The sequence below is a fragment of the Varanus komodoensis genome, unplaced genomic scaffold, assembly GCF_004798865.1.
Source record: "Varanus komodoensis strain SLA01 unplaced genomic scaffold, ASM479886v1 scaffold14_1, whole genome shotgun sequence".
Taxonomy (NCBI): Eukaryota; Metazoa; Chordata; class Lepidosauria; order Squamata; family Varanidae; genus Varanus; species Varanus komodoensis.
Window position 1 is genome coordinate 17,720,606 of NW_025335438.1, and position 15,200 is coordinate 17,735,805.

The following is a 15,200-nucleotide window of genomic DNA, read 5'->3' on the forward strand; positions in this document are numbered from 1 at the left end:
GGCTACTTGTGTATAGGGCATTACACACCTTAAGTGTGATTTTATCTTATATAAATGTCACAATAGATTTTTCAGTGGTATTGCTTTTAATATCTTCTGTAAACCTTGGTCTATTCTCGAGATGTATGTTAAGTGCATTTTAACTTTTGCTAATTAAGTCAAAAATTAAAGGGCAATGAATGTAAGCTCCTGTGGCTAGGATCAATTGATTATCCTAGTTAGAAGTATCCATACAATTTTAATACTGTCTAATGAAAAGAATACCTGGACAGTATAAATGTTCTGTGACAGTCATTGTTAAATGAAGGGTAGACCCCCAACTGATAATGTCAGGAATAGAGCACTGCAAGTTGCTAATGAATGTCCTGGTGCTTGATAAATACCAAGTCTGATGTAGAAATGGTTATCTTTTCTGAAATCCTGGGGTATATTGATTCCATAGCAGTAGGTTTGACATTGTGAGGGTAAATATGAATCTGCCTACAAAACTTTTCAAGAAACTTATTTAGTAGCAAATTCATTGGAGGGCTTGACACAGGAAGTGGTGATGGCCAGCAATTTGAGTGGTTTTAAAGGGAGATTGGATAGATTCATGAAGAAGGAGGCCTCCAGTGACTATCCTTGCTGGCTATATGCTACCTCCTTTACCAGAAGTGTCATGCCAGTGTACACCACTTGCTGAGGAACTGGGGCAGGCAGAGGTCTTGGCACCCATCCTGCTCATAGGTAGCTGATTTGCCACTGTGTATGGAGTGCTGGACTAGATGGATCTTTGGTCTGATCAAGCATGGCTTTTCTTATGTCTTAATTATGTGGAACCAGCCACTCAACTGTGGATGCCCACACTCCACTTCAGTCACTGTGAGTTTTGTGATAGTTAATTTCTGGTCTGTGCAAAATTTGGATCTCTGCTCCGCAATTCATGAAAGGCCCACCATTTGTGTAAATGTGCACAAATAGTAGCCTGTTTTAAAGATGGGCATTTGTACGCTGGCTTGACTCACATCAAACTGAGTTGGCGCCAGTGCAGGGCTGACAGAATAGAATCCATGAACCTAAATCATAAAAGAACCCTTTCAGTTTCCACCTGGTCCCCCCACCCCAAGGTTCTTCATAAATGCCTATGTCAGATGTTATTTTTACTTTGCATATAGGAAGCTGAAGCTGAAAATAGCTTCCTAAGCTTTCATAATAGGTTGATGGCTGAATCAGAACATGAATTAAGGAATAAGTCCACTAGGAAATTTCTACTTAATAAAGTTACTTAATAAAACTCAATATATTTAATATTCAGATGCTTGTTTGGGATCTATTCAAGTGAAAGTCTTTTTTCTTGCCTGAGCAACTAGTTTCTGAAAATTCAGATACTTACTTAGATTGAGCTGGTGTTTTAAAAGTAATAATAAAACATCAAACATTTCTTCAGCATATTTGTAAAACCTCTGGTTTTGTGGAATGTTTCTACTATTAGCCAGGTGGAAATTTTAGCTTTCAAGGAATGTAGCTACACATCACTGAGATGTTAAGCAGGGTTTCACTGTGTAGCACAAAAGCACTCAGTTTAATTGTCAAGTATTTTTCCTGGCAAGATTGTTTGTGGTTTTTATAAAATTGTCAAAGTTTGGTAAGTATAACATCTTGGTATATGACACTTACTTTAGTTAAAGTTAAAATCAGGGATATAAAATGTAAACCAACAGTCAGTAACCAACTTTACCCATTTGGTAGGTAAAATGAGTAAGGTATCATAACATTAGGATGAGGACAGCATTACTGAACGCAAAACTGCAATACTGCTGGAGCAGATCTAGGACAGTGAGCTGCTAAACTTGAATGAAGATCCCCCGATGCCCAGTCACACTGATAAGCTAAGTGCTTCTCATACCAGCATGCTGATCCAGCAGCACGGGGCGGGGGGTGCATCAGGCAGAACGCCACAGAGGAAAGCAAAATACCCTTCTTCGGGCTCTTGGCTCTTTTAAGGGTCTACAGTTCTCCAAAAAAGCAGGCAGAACATGGGAGAGACGGATCTACAGAACTCTGTGGTATGTTGTTCACGCTGAACTATCTTTAGCGAAGTAAACACGAGGCTGTGTCGTCCCATTGTGCCTCATGAGATCCTTGTTGAGCAGAACAGAATTTAATATATTATTCATGCAATCCTATCTCCAGAAGCAGTCTTCATACTGGATAAATTTCTGTTAATGCATTTCAGTGCATGTGATAAAATGCACAGTTTAATTTATACTGTTAAATTATATTGTTTTATATTATGCTATTTATGATTGTGAGCCGCCCCGAGGCTTCGGCGAATGGGGCGGCATAGAAGTTCCCTAAATAAATAAATAAATAAATAAACCAGGTGAGGAAAAAATGAGCCTCGGTTACTAAAGGGGAGGGCTCATCAGAACAATTCAGAATTTATCTGACATTCTCATGGTGACCTAATTTTAGATTTGCGTGCTTATTTTCTGGCATGCCAATATTTTTAAGACTTTGGTTCTTTAGACATGTAGATTCTTCACTTCAAAGCATGTTTTGACATTCAAATGCTTTGATTTGATTATGATATATGGAGTGGAGGTGTTATATATTTAATACATTGAGCATCCATTCATTCTTCATGGCTCACTGGTGATCTTAAAGCTGACTTTGAATTTTGCTTGCTTATAGTCATTTAATTTAGTATTACTGTAGCTTAAATTAAAACTGCTTCTGAAACCAAGAATGAATTTTTGTGTGAAAAGGATTGAGAGCTCAGTTCTGATTCTGAAAAAAAATTCCAGGTTGAGATGCTTATAGAGGCATATGGATGCCTGTAGAGGCCCTATTCCTTAATTCAAAGTATGTATTATCTCCTCTTGCTAAGTCACTGTACCTGGCTCCAATTGATGGATCTCAGAGCTCTAAAAGGAAAAACATAGGTCCTAGTCTGCTCACACCTGATCTAGGATATTCCACTCTTACCTGGTTTGCAAATGTCCTGCAAAGAAAAATGCAATGGTGCATCTCTGTTGCTTCCTTCAGCTAGATACTACAGGTATTATTTCTGGAGTAAGATGATGGAAATTTTAATCACAGGTGAAGTGTTGCTAAACAATATAAACTTTGTTCCAAGTCATCTCCCTTGATACCATGTGATGACAGAGCTTGTTATTGTAACTTCTTTAAAATAGAGGTTAACATGGAAAATGGAAAACATATTTCCAGCATGCTACATTGAGCAATCAAGTAAATTAGCATCTTATGTGTATTTTCTCCCGGTAGGGAGGAGTCTTGGTCCATGTTTTTGTTGTTCAGTGCCAATTGGGAATACTTATGACTAGAAAGGAAGAAAAGGTAACATGTGCCTACTAGCCTCAATTCTATTTTAGGGGAGTCTTGGTAGCCCTTGCCCTTTAACATTGCAAATAGCGTAACAGCAGGAAGAGGTTTCTAAATGATTCAACAGTATTCACAGAAGAGGGTTAATCCTTAGACTTTTCCAGATTAAATCTCCCCCACTCCAGCTACTGAGAGAAACATACAGGCATTCTGGTAGTACCATTACTATTGTTTAAAACTAATGAGATATATGATTGCTCATCTCTCATCCAATCTGGAATGTATGGATCAAGGCAGTAATTTAAAAGTATACTAATCTACTGTACGTATTGGTTATTGTTTTATTGAGCTAAACCAACACATTCTTTAAAATGGCTCCGTAATATACTGTACAGTTCAGCTTCACTTTCTCTGTATATTTCTTTTAAAATGAAAGTTTAAGTGAAGCTCAAACCTAACTGATAATCATACTTCCATAAATCATGAAACAACAATGGCTGCTGTACCAATATAAATCTATATTTGAAAGTAAGTTTGTATAATGAAAATAGCTGAAATTTGTCTTTTCTGCTTTATGTAAATAAGTAGATACCAGCTTGTTTCCTTCTAAATAAGCTCTTTAATTTTTTTTTTTTAGAAACATCCACAATTCTAGTAAAATAATACTTTATAGGTGATAGCATTCATACCAGGGCCTTTCATTTTTCTATGTGGAAAATGCCATTCCATGTTTGTTTTTTCTTGTCTTTGCCATTGACATCAAACATTCTGCTCATATCCAAGAAGGGCTGTAGTTTTGTTCTTGTTGAAATCAGAGACAAAATTTGGATTGATTTTATTGGAAAGGAATGCTATGACTATTAAAGGACAGGTTAAGAAACACAGGTGCAGTAGCCATTTGAGCATTGAAGACTCATCAAATGGATATTTCATGGGCATTTCTGGTTAGGCAAGGTGAAACTACACATCACTTTATGCTGGTCCCAGCAGTTCAACTGCTTAGCCTTACAATAGACATATATTATTTTGATACTACTATTGAGATAAAAGCCAATTAACTGTACTCCACCTCTAAATAAATGGGTTATTTTATTCTTGATTAGTTGGAAGTAATGTTAATGCTCTGTCCCTATGCTCTGTTTTATATAGTAATGTATCCTACTCCTCTTTGTTGATACTTTAACCCTTTTTTCTCCATATTTGCTATTACCATCTCTCATTACAATTTAATTGTGAAAAAGTCTGTGCTAGTTTTCCAGATAGTGGCTGAAGAAGCAGCCTCCATTTTTAAGAGGGGTGGCCACCCTTTCAGCTACATTCCATCTCACATCCCTTCAGATATACAGAGCAGGTGAGCAGAATAAACTCAGGTGATGTTTTTCCTGTGTATGTGAACCTGAACCCACTGATTGGAGGGTTCCCGCGCAACAATTGATCACCCTGAAAGCAAAAAAGAAAAAAAAGGGGACTGATAAGTCCATTTACCATCTTTGACCAACACTCATATGCTTATATGATTTGTTGATTGCCATAGGGACCCTAATACAAGTCTGGTTTTGCTCTGATAGCTTATGTAGCATAGGAACACAAGAAGTTAATCTTTGGTATTTAGGTGTGGCTTTCTCATTTCATTGCACATGACTACTATTTTCTTTAATTAGCCCATTTTCATCCTTCTTTTAAGTAATAGTCTAATTAAATAAAGTCTGTTAAACTATTAGGTTATTTACACCTTTAAGGACTGGTTGTTTGTCCCACATGACCTGGACCACTTTCATTATGGTTACCAAATGAATCAAAGTGGGTGTACAGGGAAGATGAGTAGTGACATAGCCATAGAAGAGTGGGAATGTAGCAGCTGACTTTCTACTCTCACATAAAGGCCCTGAGAGGTGGAGGCAAACTATTCACCTCAGCTGGGATTAACTAGGAGCAGCGGTGGCAGAGAGGAGACAAAGAGAGGAGAGGAGAGTGTCTCATGAACTAGCCTGGAAAGCTGTTGTTGGACCAGCTGTCCACCACTGTCATGTCAAGCAGAAGCTGGAAAGATGGTTTTGATTTCTTTCCATGATGGAACCCTCCTGACACAATGAAAATATGCAATATGTGTTGAGTTATTTTCATCGGCTCTAAACTCCACAGTAATGGATGGTAGCTCAATGTATCATTTATGTATGTGTGAGCAAATGAAAGCAAAATTAATATGTTTAAATTCTATGCTTCAGCAGATTTTTGAGAGACAGAATCAATTAAGTTCTTATAAAAAGTAGAGCTCAAAAATCGAGGGTAGGAGTCTCTGTACATCAAAGTATAAATCTGGAGTTGTGCATCATCAAAACTATATTGTGATGGTTCCAGCATATTCCGGTTGACCAGATCTCTTGCTCTGGAGTCCAAGCTGACCTGCAATGGGAAAAAAAACCTTATTAGTAGCCTACTAAAACATCCTTCCCCAACCTACTGCATACTTTCAAAAAAAAAAAAAAAAACTTGCTATGATTGCAGTGATGCTGATAAGCCTACTTAAAGGTAAAAGTTTCCACATGACATTAAAGTCCAGTCATGTCTGACTGTTGGGGGTGGTGCTCATCTCCGTTTCCTAGCCAAGGGAGCCAGTGTTTGTCCGCAGACAGTCTCTGTGGTCATGTGGCCAGCATGACTAAACACCAAAGTGCATGGAACACTGTTACCTTCCCACCAAAGTGGTACCTTTTTATCTACTTGAATTTGTGTGCTTTTGAACTGCAAGATTGGCAGGAGCTGGAACAGAGCTTTGGCATATTCTGTTTCTGGAGAAATTCAGGCTATTCTGGCTGTTTTGAGAACCTTTATCAGGAGTACAAAAACCTGTATTTAAAATCCCCTGTGTGGAATGCTGTGTGTGTTAATTGAAATCACATTTCCTTGATTTTGCTGTCAGTTTAGGATTACAAATCAAGAATGTTCTTCAAAGGCTGCAATATATGGCTAGGGGGTTCAGTTAGGTTTGGTGGGTCTGTGAAGATTTGTTCATGCAGCCCTGTCCTGCTCACAGTCTGTGTGGAAAAACTTGCTGTGGCAGTCTCTCAGAACATGCTCATTGGGTTTGGCATAAAGGAAAACACGTGCATTGATGGGATGAGGGGAGAAGACTCTGGGCAATAGTTCATATTGAACCCAGGTGGCTAGATGAAATGCAGGGCACAAGATCAGTGCTGCCACTCCTTTCTCTGGATGCAGGCAAGTATCTGAATTCAGAGGCTTAAGTGCACCAAGGGCAGGAGATACTGGATTGTGCCTGAAGTGTTTTGCACCAGGGGTCTCAATTGTGGCCCGTGGGATATTTTGTGGCCCCCACTTGATATCAAAGTTTAGTGATAGTGCGGCCTGCACATTTTTTCACACGCACCTGCATGAGTCGCACCCTGGGCGCAATGTTCCCTCTAAGCTGCGCGCCGGGACAGGCGAGGCACGGGGGAGAGGCCCTGCGACCTTCAAAGCACCGGTGGCACCCGGGCCGGCCTCCAGGAGTGACGCGGGATGAGCAGCCCACCACCACCGCGGTGAATACTTGATGCGGCCCAGCCTCACCCAGACTCTACTTCCAGCGGCCCCCAGGTAAGTTGAGTTTGAGACCCCTGTTTTACACCATCTCATGAGCAGTCAGAGGCACTGCCAGGATTCCTTATAGGACAGCAGTGCTTTATTCTTCCCACCCCTGCCCCCTGTTCTACCCCCACAACACTGGCTTCAAAGTTAGCCTTGTGACCCTGGAGCACCAGCTAGCATGGAAACTACTATGGTGACCAAGTGTGTAAGGATCTGATTTTGGAATCCCAGCTCTACACAAATCATTTCTCAAAGGTCATAACCTGGATTCCAAATGATCCTACAGCAATTTAGATAGCCTCTAGTGGCCAGAGGATTTCACCCGAAATAACTCCCAGCCACCATAAAACTAACATTTTTCTTCATAAGAAATACTACTGTGAAGTGCATAATTCTATTTAGTGGATTTAAAAAAATAAAATGTGTAATCCAGAAAAGATTACCCAACGTTTAATAAAATAATATATTGAGTAATTTAAAAAGAGCAAGATTCTATTTAAAAAGAACAGCAGCTATATTGAAACAACTTGCAATATGAATTCTATCCTCCCTTTCTGTTCCTTGGTTCAGTCACTTTGAGGTTGTTGAGGACAAAAAAGAGAGGACCCTCTTATTCATTGTCTGTCCGTGAGAGAGACAGGCAACACCAGCAAGTAATTTTATATTTTAAAAAACTTCTTTATTGAAGGGAAACACCAACAATAGAGAGTGAGCCCATCTTCAATTGGGACTAGCTCACACATCCATCATGCACAGTGCTTTCATGTGTTTAGCTTTTTGCAATGATTAGATGTAGAAAAACATCCTACCAAAAAACATCCTATTACTTTTGCACATGGTTTTCTTAACCTACACTTCTGGTATCAAAACAACTGGCTCCAGGCTTATCTTTTACATATTCTGACCTTCTTGGCAGAGGTTTAATTTATATTTTCAATTCTCTTATATCTCTCTGATAGAACCCTAAATAACTGCCCCCTTGTTTGGTAATCAGAAAAAAAAAATCTTCAGGATCAAGGCTATACAGCACGTTACACACCTCTCTTGGAGAAAGGATGGAAACATAATCTTCATATATTCGCTTTGCTTTCTCTTGAATGAGTCTGTCACTGGATTCCTTCTTTAGGTCCTCACAGGCCAACCAGAAAAGCATGTTTTCTTCACTGAATTCTGTCCGAAGGAACTCCCTGAAAATATTTCTGCCTGATGTCGATCTCATCAATTTCTCAAAGGATTTGCCCCATGCCTTTACTTCTTCTACAGTAGGAGTTGAGCTTTAAGAGGAGTGAAGAAGAGACACCTGGTGACAATGCGAAGGAAGACCTTTGGAAGCATGGAAATCTGGAGGTCATAAGTACACTATGCAGAGCTAGCCCTAGCATTAGACCTTAGGTAGCAGGTGATGGATCATGGAGCTGTGGTGATATGTTAGGGAACAGGGCTGTGTGTTCCATGCAATGTGCACTACACCCCATAAGCTAGCCCATTGCCCTCAGCTGAGGCGGAGGACACAATGCTGAAGGAAGATGCAACTGCCAGTCTGCTCAGCTTCTGTACATCTAATGGGACTAGCCTTGCTCCTTTGCCTCAGACTGTGAAATGTCCTTGGGTATATCCTGATCAACACAGCAAATCTGATACTTGTGGAATAACTTTCTAAGTCATAAAGAGGAAACACTGCAATTCACCACAAACAAACCAACAAATACAAGGAAGGGGTAAAAATTTCACCATTCAGCAGGAGGTACGGATGCTCAGTTTGTTAAGAAGTTACGTAGAATGACCTACAGAAAGCCACTGTTTTGGTCAATCATTTCCCGTATCCATCTTTAATAAGCGGTGTTTTAATTATTGGACAGAGTAGTACAGTAGCCTGCCATGTGCTTCCATGCCCTACTCTCTTAGGAATTGTGTGTTGTATGGAAATAAGGCAATGGCAATAAGGCAATGTTATTTCTGAAGCTTTTCTGCAGCAAAATATTGGAGAGAAAATAAAGATAATTGTATTAACTGCCCATAGTTAAACACATATATTAATGCCTATGCAAGCAGCTGTATGCATGATACCCAACTCCAGTGGTAGGAAAAGTGTATTGTGTAATATTGAAAAAGTACCGAAAAAGGATGTTTTATTATTACCCAGATGCTCCTTACCTTTCATCACCATTTGAAATGGGTTCTGATCCAATGTCATGTAATGCTGCTCTTTCATCTTGATTCCTAACTGTCAGACTGCAAAGTAACAAACATAGTTTCAGTCAAGTGGAACTGAAGAACATTTTGCTGAAGCTTTGTACTTTCCTCCAGACTGTATCCTTGAACATAGTTTCCAACCCAGTTTTCCCCAGTATAAAACTGGGGATAATTAATACTCTTATTTTGTCTTCTCCAATCTGATACTCTTCAGATAATTATGTTGGCTAGGGATGATGGAAGTAGTAGTCCAATACATTTGCAAGGCACCAGGTTGGGGAAGGATGCTCCTAATGCTTGCACCACATGATTTTTTTCTATTTATATTGAACTCAGCACTGCATTGTTCCTGTCTTACAACATCATCTATTTCTTGTAATAAATTACATATTAAAAAAGAAGTAAAAAGTGGGGCAAGAAAGTAGTTTCTGCTACATGTAGCTGCATCTCAGAAAATCTGTAGTATTAAGTAGCCTACCATTTCTGGTGGTTTGTACTAGGAGTTTATACCTGAAACCAGTTTGCACTATGGTGCCATGCAGAGCAGAATTTTATAGTATTTATGGCGCTCTCATATGAATGGGCTTCCTTCATCATCAATTCTGCTGACAGAGCAGCTGCATGAACAAGGAAGTTTTTGCATGAAAACTGGATGCTCTCTTGGCTTGCAAGATCTTGCTGGATCTGCATGATTACCTGAAAGCAAACTCTAACAGAATTCAGTGGGACTGACAGCATTATCCTAGCTATGTTTACCCAGAAGTAAACTCCACTGAGTTCTGTGCTGATTACTTGTAGGACATTTTTGTTGGATTGCAGCCATAGCTGTCTTTTATTCCTGCCAGTTGTGCAATCCTACATAATTTACAGGTGTTTGTTCTCTCCCTCGCCCTCTCCCTCTCCCCCCCCCCCCCTCTAAGTCTGTTAGATGTAATGCAGAAGGTTTTTAAGTAATTTGTTGAACTACTATATTTTGGAGACTTTAAAGTTTCTGTGAGTAATAAAGAACTTCATGGAAGCCACATACAACTTTTTCCTCTCTCATGTATGTACTTCCTTTCTCTCCTTCTCTCTCACCTGTTTTTAGCATCACTGGAGGAAAATCACAAGAATCATACAGGTGCCAGCACTGGTTCTTTTCTCATCACCTTCCTACTAACCCTATTAGCAGTTTTGAAGCTATTATGGCTTTACATCAAGGAAGTAGCATGGGATATTGGATTTGCTTTCTGCCAGTGTTGCTGCTCCACTGAGCATGCTTTGTGGCTGCTCAATTATTATTTCTGAACTGAGATTCAGTCATAGTCAGCCGCTCCACATTAACTCTCATAAGCAACTGTGGCAAACTCATCTTTGTGGAGACCACGGAAAGTGAGTTGCTCCAGCTCCTTGATCATTTTAGAGAGGAACCCTATGTCCTGGAGAAGTTAGATTCCCAGTTCCAAAGCTAGAGGCAGAGCTCCAACCTTAGAGCTGGGGATCTATCCATTGACCTATTTCTACCTTACCACCAACAGCTGGTATGGAAAAAACTATACAGGCTGTCTCTCCGAGGTCAAAAATGTGACTCAGAGAGTGGGGAAAGGGAATGTTCCAGGGGCTGTCTAGCTGGAACACTAAAAGTGCAGGGTAAGAGGTGCAGAGAGGCTGCTCCTCCATTCATTTAAATTGTTGTGAGCTTCTGGGTTCAGGACTTTTACAAGCATCCAGGGGGCATTTGATGCAATTGTGCCCTTAGCTGCCTTTTCGACATGGTTTTTAACTTTCAAATACTTTTTCGGTGTGCTGACCAGAGCTGTACATAGTATTCCAAGTGTGACTGTGGAAAAGATTTGCATGAAGGTTGTTACTGGAAGATTTGTTTTAGATTCCTTTACTATTTATGCCCAATATGGAAGATGGCTTTTTCACAGCAGCCACACACTGGGTCAACCTTAAAATTCCTTTCTTGGTCAGTTGAGGTTAGCTCTGACTTCGTCAGCATATGAATGAAGCCAGGGGTGGGGTGGCCCAATACAAAATGGCTCATTTTACATGTATTTACAATTATCTCATTTTGTCCTTCATAAGCTCCATTGAACTCAATGATACTTACTTCTCTGACTTGGAGAATATATTGGAATTTGACAATGCATTTTAGCTTTTTAATAGAAATGAGAACCATTTTGCAAAAAATCGTTATCATTTAAATTATTAGTATGAACCAGGAATTTTAGCCAGGAAAAAGAAAGAGGTATCCAGCCTCTGCTTGATTATTTCTCAGTCTCTGACTTCATCCATGCTACTCTGTCAAAAGCAAGAGTAAAAACTGTACGTCTTTATCATCTCAGTCACTTGCCAGAGCAAAGAAAGTCCATCAAACAGTCTGAGTTCCAGCAGATGATACCATTGCTCTGGAGAAAAAAAAAGCCCTAATCCTGTGTTCTAACAGCTTCTCCCTCCACCACACAATCGTATAACCATGTTCTAATGAAACTTAATGAGTTGTCTTCTACTGATTCAGTCCATTGGCCCACGGGGCCCAAAATTATTGATGCTGCCTGACAGTGATTCACCAGGGTTTCAGGCAGGAGTTCTTCCAGCTCTCCCTGGAGAAGTTGTGAATTAAACCATAGACCATTGCATGCAAGGCAAGTGCTCTGCCTCTGAGCCACCACTGTCCCACAAAACTGTTTGTTTGTCACATGATTTCTGTCTTAGCCTGTGACCAAAAAGCCCTGCAAAATTACCCAACTGAAAAAAAGGGGAAAGCAAAAAACAAAAACAAAACAAAAAAAAAAACCTACTACAACAACAAACCCTAAGCTGCTTTGGTTTTTATTTCTGCCAATAAAAATTGCATCTTTAATTGTGTTATAGCATCTGTGTTTTAACTTTTTCTTTATGTATGCAATGATAAATAAGTTTTCCATCACCCTAAGAATGAAAGCATTTGAACAGTGCAAGACAGATTAACTATATAAATAAATCTGATTCAACAAGATGGTCTGTACCACCAGTGATAGAGAATTTCTTTGGACTGAGAAATTTCATGTGGAGAAGTACAAAGAACCATGTTCCTTCTCTACTTTAAAATCTTGTATTTGTCATGCTTCACAGAATGATAGCTGTGCCCTTTTTAATGTTGAAGCCACTTAAAAGAGACCATTCATTACCATTGCACAGCTAAATGTCTAATTGATCCTAAACTGCTGATGAAAGGATGGAGCATAAGTTATGGCTTCAGCCAACAAAAGCCCATCTGGTGACTATTCTTCCTGCTTAGTTATAAAAATGGGTAGTTTCCTCCCCCCCACCCCCCAAAGAGCTCTACATATTAGAGAATCTGTAGCTCTGGGTGCTATTTCGGTTCCTATTCATAGTTTCTCCTTTTGGGTTATTTGAGGAAATGCTTTCAATAATTATTATAAATAGAGCATTAAATTGCCATTTCTTTTACACCTCTCATTACTTGAAAACAGTTGCTTTGAAGAAATCAATCACTTTAAACATAGAGTGACATTATTTTTCTAGCAACCCCAAATTACTATGGAAATGCCAGTTGTAGTTTTTAAGCTTCAGAAGGTGTCTTCCAGATATGCTGGACTACAGCCAGAGCTGTAGGTGGGATGCATCCCTTCCCTCAGGGGGCAGCACAGATGAGGCAGTAAATGCTGTACTCCACACTCATGTCAAGAGACCCCCCTGCTGCTTCCTTGCTCTTGCGATGCAACGCTACAATCGGGTCACAAGATCTCCACTGACTGCTCCCCATTTGCCTCAGTACAAGAGCAGACAGCAGAGCTTCCCACAGCAGTCACTGCCTTCTGTTTTGCTCTGAGGTCCTATCAAAATGAGACAGAGAGGGGACAGGTCTACTCTCTGGAATTACCACCAGTTCACTGTTTGTTCTGAGGATCCTCTAAGCCTGAACCAGAAAGCAGGCAGGATGCCTGGAATAAGCTGGGACATCTCACTTTCCCATATTGCCTGGATCTGAGGAAGGCCCCCCTCCCACCAGAACCCAGCATTTGGCCTCTGTGGCAGGACATTGCAACTAATTTCCCAGATTAAGCCAGAGGGAAAGCCACCCTGGGTTCCTCACAAGAGGGAAAAAGGGCAGCATGATGGTGGTTAAAATAGCCAGTTTTGGTTACAATCAATAGGTTGCTATAGCACCACCAAAAACTTATAAATCTGGACTCAGAATTCAGTAACAATTTTTATTTGCAATTAAGTGAGCTAGTTACTGTCCATGGGCAAAATAGATTATATTGCTAATACTATGATTCCCCAATTGATTTCAATGGTTTTTGGTCAAAACAGTGCTTTGCAGATTATGTAGCTCAGGAAACACATTAGGTTCCATGCTAAATCCTGTCAGGGTAAGTCAGTTCCAAATATGTGTGCATATAAATTTTAAATTTTCACTGATGAAGAGTTGCTGCTCAGAAGCTTCTCTTTTGGAGGTGATTTCAATGCATGACTGGGATTATACATGCCCAAACATTGTTGCTAACTAATTCCTCTGCCTTGTGTTAAAGGGTTTATAAATTAGAGCCAGGTTGAGACCATATCCTCAAAGTACCCACATCTGTTTTTTTCCTGGTTTTCTTTCAAACAATATATGTTTCAAAGCAGTTTTCTCCTTAGATGCATTTGCTCTGCTGTCACCTAGATGCCACCATGGCCTTCTGAAATGCCTCTTTGTTTCATGGATAGATCACTGTCACAATAAAGAGCAGTCACTGCTCGTGCACAGCTTCCCAGCTTCCCGTGACTGAGTCCAGCCATAGGTCCATTTAGCCCAGAGCTGTCAACAATGACTGGCAAGAGTTCCGGAGCGAAGCAATCCAGGATTGCTTCCTAGCTCTACCTGGAGATGCTGGAGACTGAACACAGGAGCTTCTCCATGAAAGTCAGTTCCTGTCGTGCCTGACGGCTCAACAGAGACCCCTACTTGTGAGGAAGAGGCAGGAGCTAACAGTGCAAGTTATCATAATTGGACTTGCCAGGGTGGCTTTCATAGTTCCATTTTCTCTTTCCATCATCCCTGTGAGCTTGCTTGGGCTGAGAGCCTGTGACTGTCCAAAGCTTCATGAGCCTCATGGCCAAGCCGGGACTAGAAGCAGATCTCCCATTCCCTGTTCAAAATGCTAACACTTTCAGCATTAGGGATTGCACTGATGTGACACATTCACACATTCTCTAGCCCTGCTTTAAAGAATTGTAAGCAGCAGCATTCTCACCTTGGCATCTACTGCATTTCTTTTCTAGTCTCCTGATTGCCCAAGGCGCAGATGCTTATGCTCCCATATGGCTACCTGCCATCTTGCCCATTGCCTCCCACAGAAGATTTGGAGGAGCTTGAAAGGCCTACCAGGAGCAGCTGCAACAACAGCACCAACAGAAGCAGCAGGCATTGGAACCTCGATTCCCTATCCCAGGTGGTGCCTGGATGGAACTTGGGGTCTCCTGGGATACAGATGTCTGTCTCTTGCGCATCTCCATTTGCTCTGATCCCATTGGCTGCAAGAGGAAAAATTGGGAAGGAGGTTAAACAGTGTGGGGAAAGCTGCATGCCAGCCCTTGTCAGATGCTGTTACACTTAATCCACAATACTGGCTTTATTAGTGGTTGTTAGTAGAGGGTACATAATTCCTTTTCCTAGTTGCAGGAGCAATCCGGGGTGCTTATTCCTTCAAGCCCACTAGGACTGTTCAGCATTGATTTATTGATACCTTCATGGACTGCTGGTCTTGCTCTGAACCTGCCTGAGTAGTCAGTTCTGGAGGAACTCCACGACCTGTTTGTCAGGCATGTCTGAAAGGGCTTTCTCATATGTTGTCTCCAAACTATGGAATGTGCTCCCTCAAGAACAGCACTTGACACCCACTTTCTTGGCCTTTAGAAGGGTTTCCAAGATTCATTTTCAATTTGTATTCAAACTGTGTAGTTTATTTTTTCAGTATTTGTTTTTATTGTTCTAAGGTTTTATTTTATGAAGTCTTGATGACTTTTTAACAGATAGGGCAATATATATATATCTCAACAATAAATAATAAATCTCAATATGCTGGCTGCTTCACAGTCATCATTTAATTTTTTAAAAGAAC

At 40.4% G+C, this 15,200-nt stretch overlaps 1 protein-coding gene across 1 annotated transcript; it reads right to left on the reverse strand.

Annotated features, from left to right (window-relative positions):
- Nucleotides 1-5,538: 5,538 nt before the first annotated feature.
- RGS20 (regulator of G protein signaling 20) lies at nt 5,539-14,613 on the reverse strand. The gene is made up of 4 exons (XM_044423757.1): nt 14,465-14,613; nt 9,067-9,144; nt 7,952-8,186; nt 5,539-5,727 (listed from the first exon to the last, which is right to left on the reverse strand). Exons 1-4 carry the CDS (start codon nt 14,608-14,610, stop codon nt 5,539-5,541), a joined length of 648 nt encoding a protein of 215 aa, XP_044279692.1. The 5' UTR covers nt 14,611-14,613.
- Nucleotides 14,614-15,200: the final 587 nt, after the last annotated feature.

What these genes read in the sequence shown, in the direction of transcription:
- RGS20 (XM_044423757.1), bottom strand. Translation starts at nt 14,610, where the DNA reads ATGGGATCAGAGCAAATGGAGATGCGCAAGAGACAGACATCTGTATCC. An exon ending in TGTTGTTGCAGCTGCTCCTG is followed by an intron (nt 9,145 to 14,464) that starts GTAGGCCTTTCA and finishes GTTACTTTGCAG; the next exon opens with TCTGACAGTTAGGAATCAAG. An exon ending in ATTTCAAATGGTGATGAAAG is followed by an intron (nt 8,187 to 9,066) that starts GTAAGGAGCATC and finishes CTCCTCTTAAAG; the next exon opens with CTCAACTCCTACTGTAGAAG.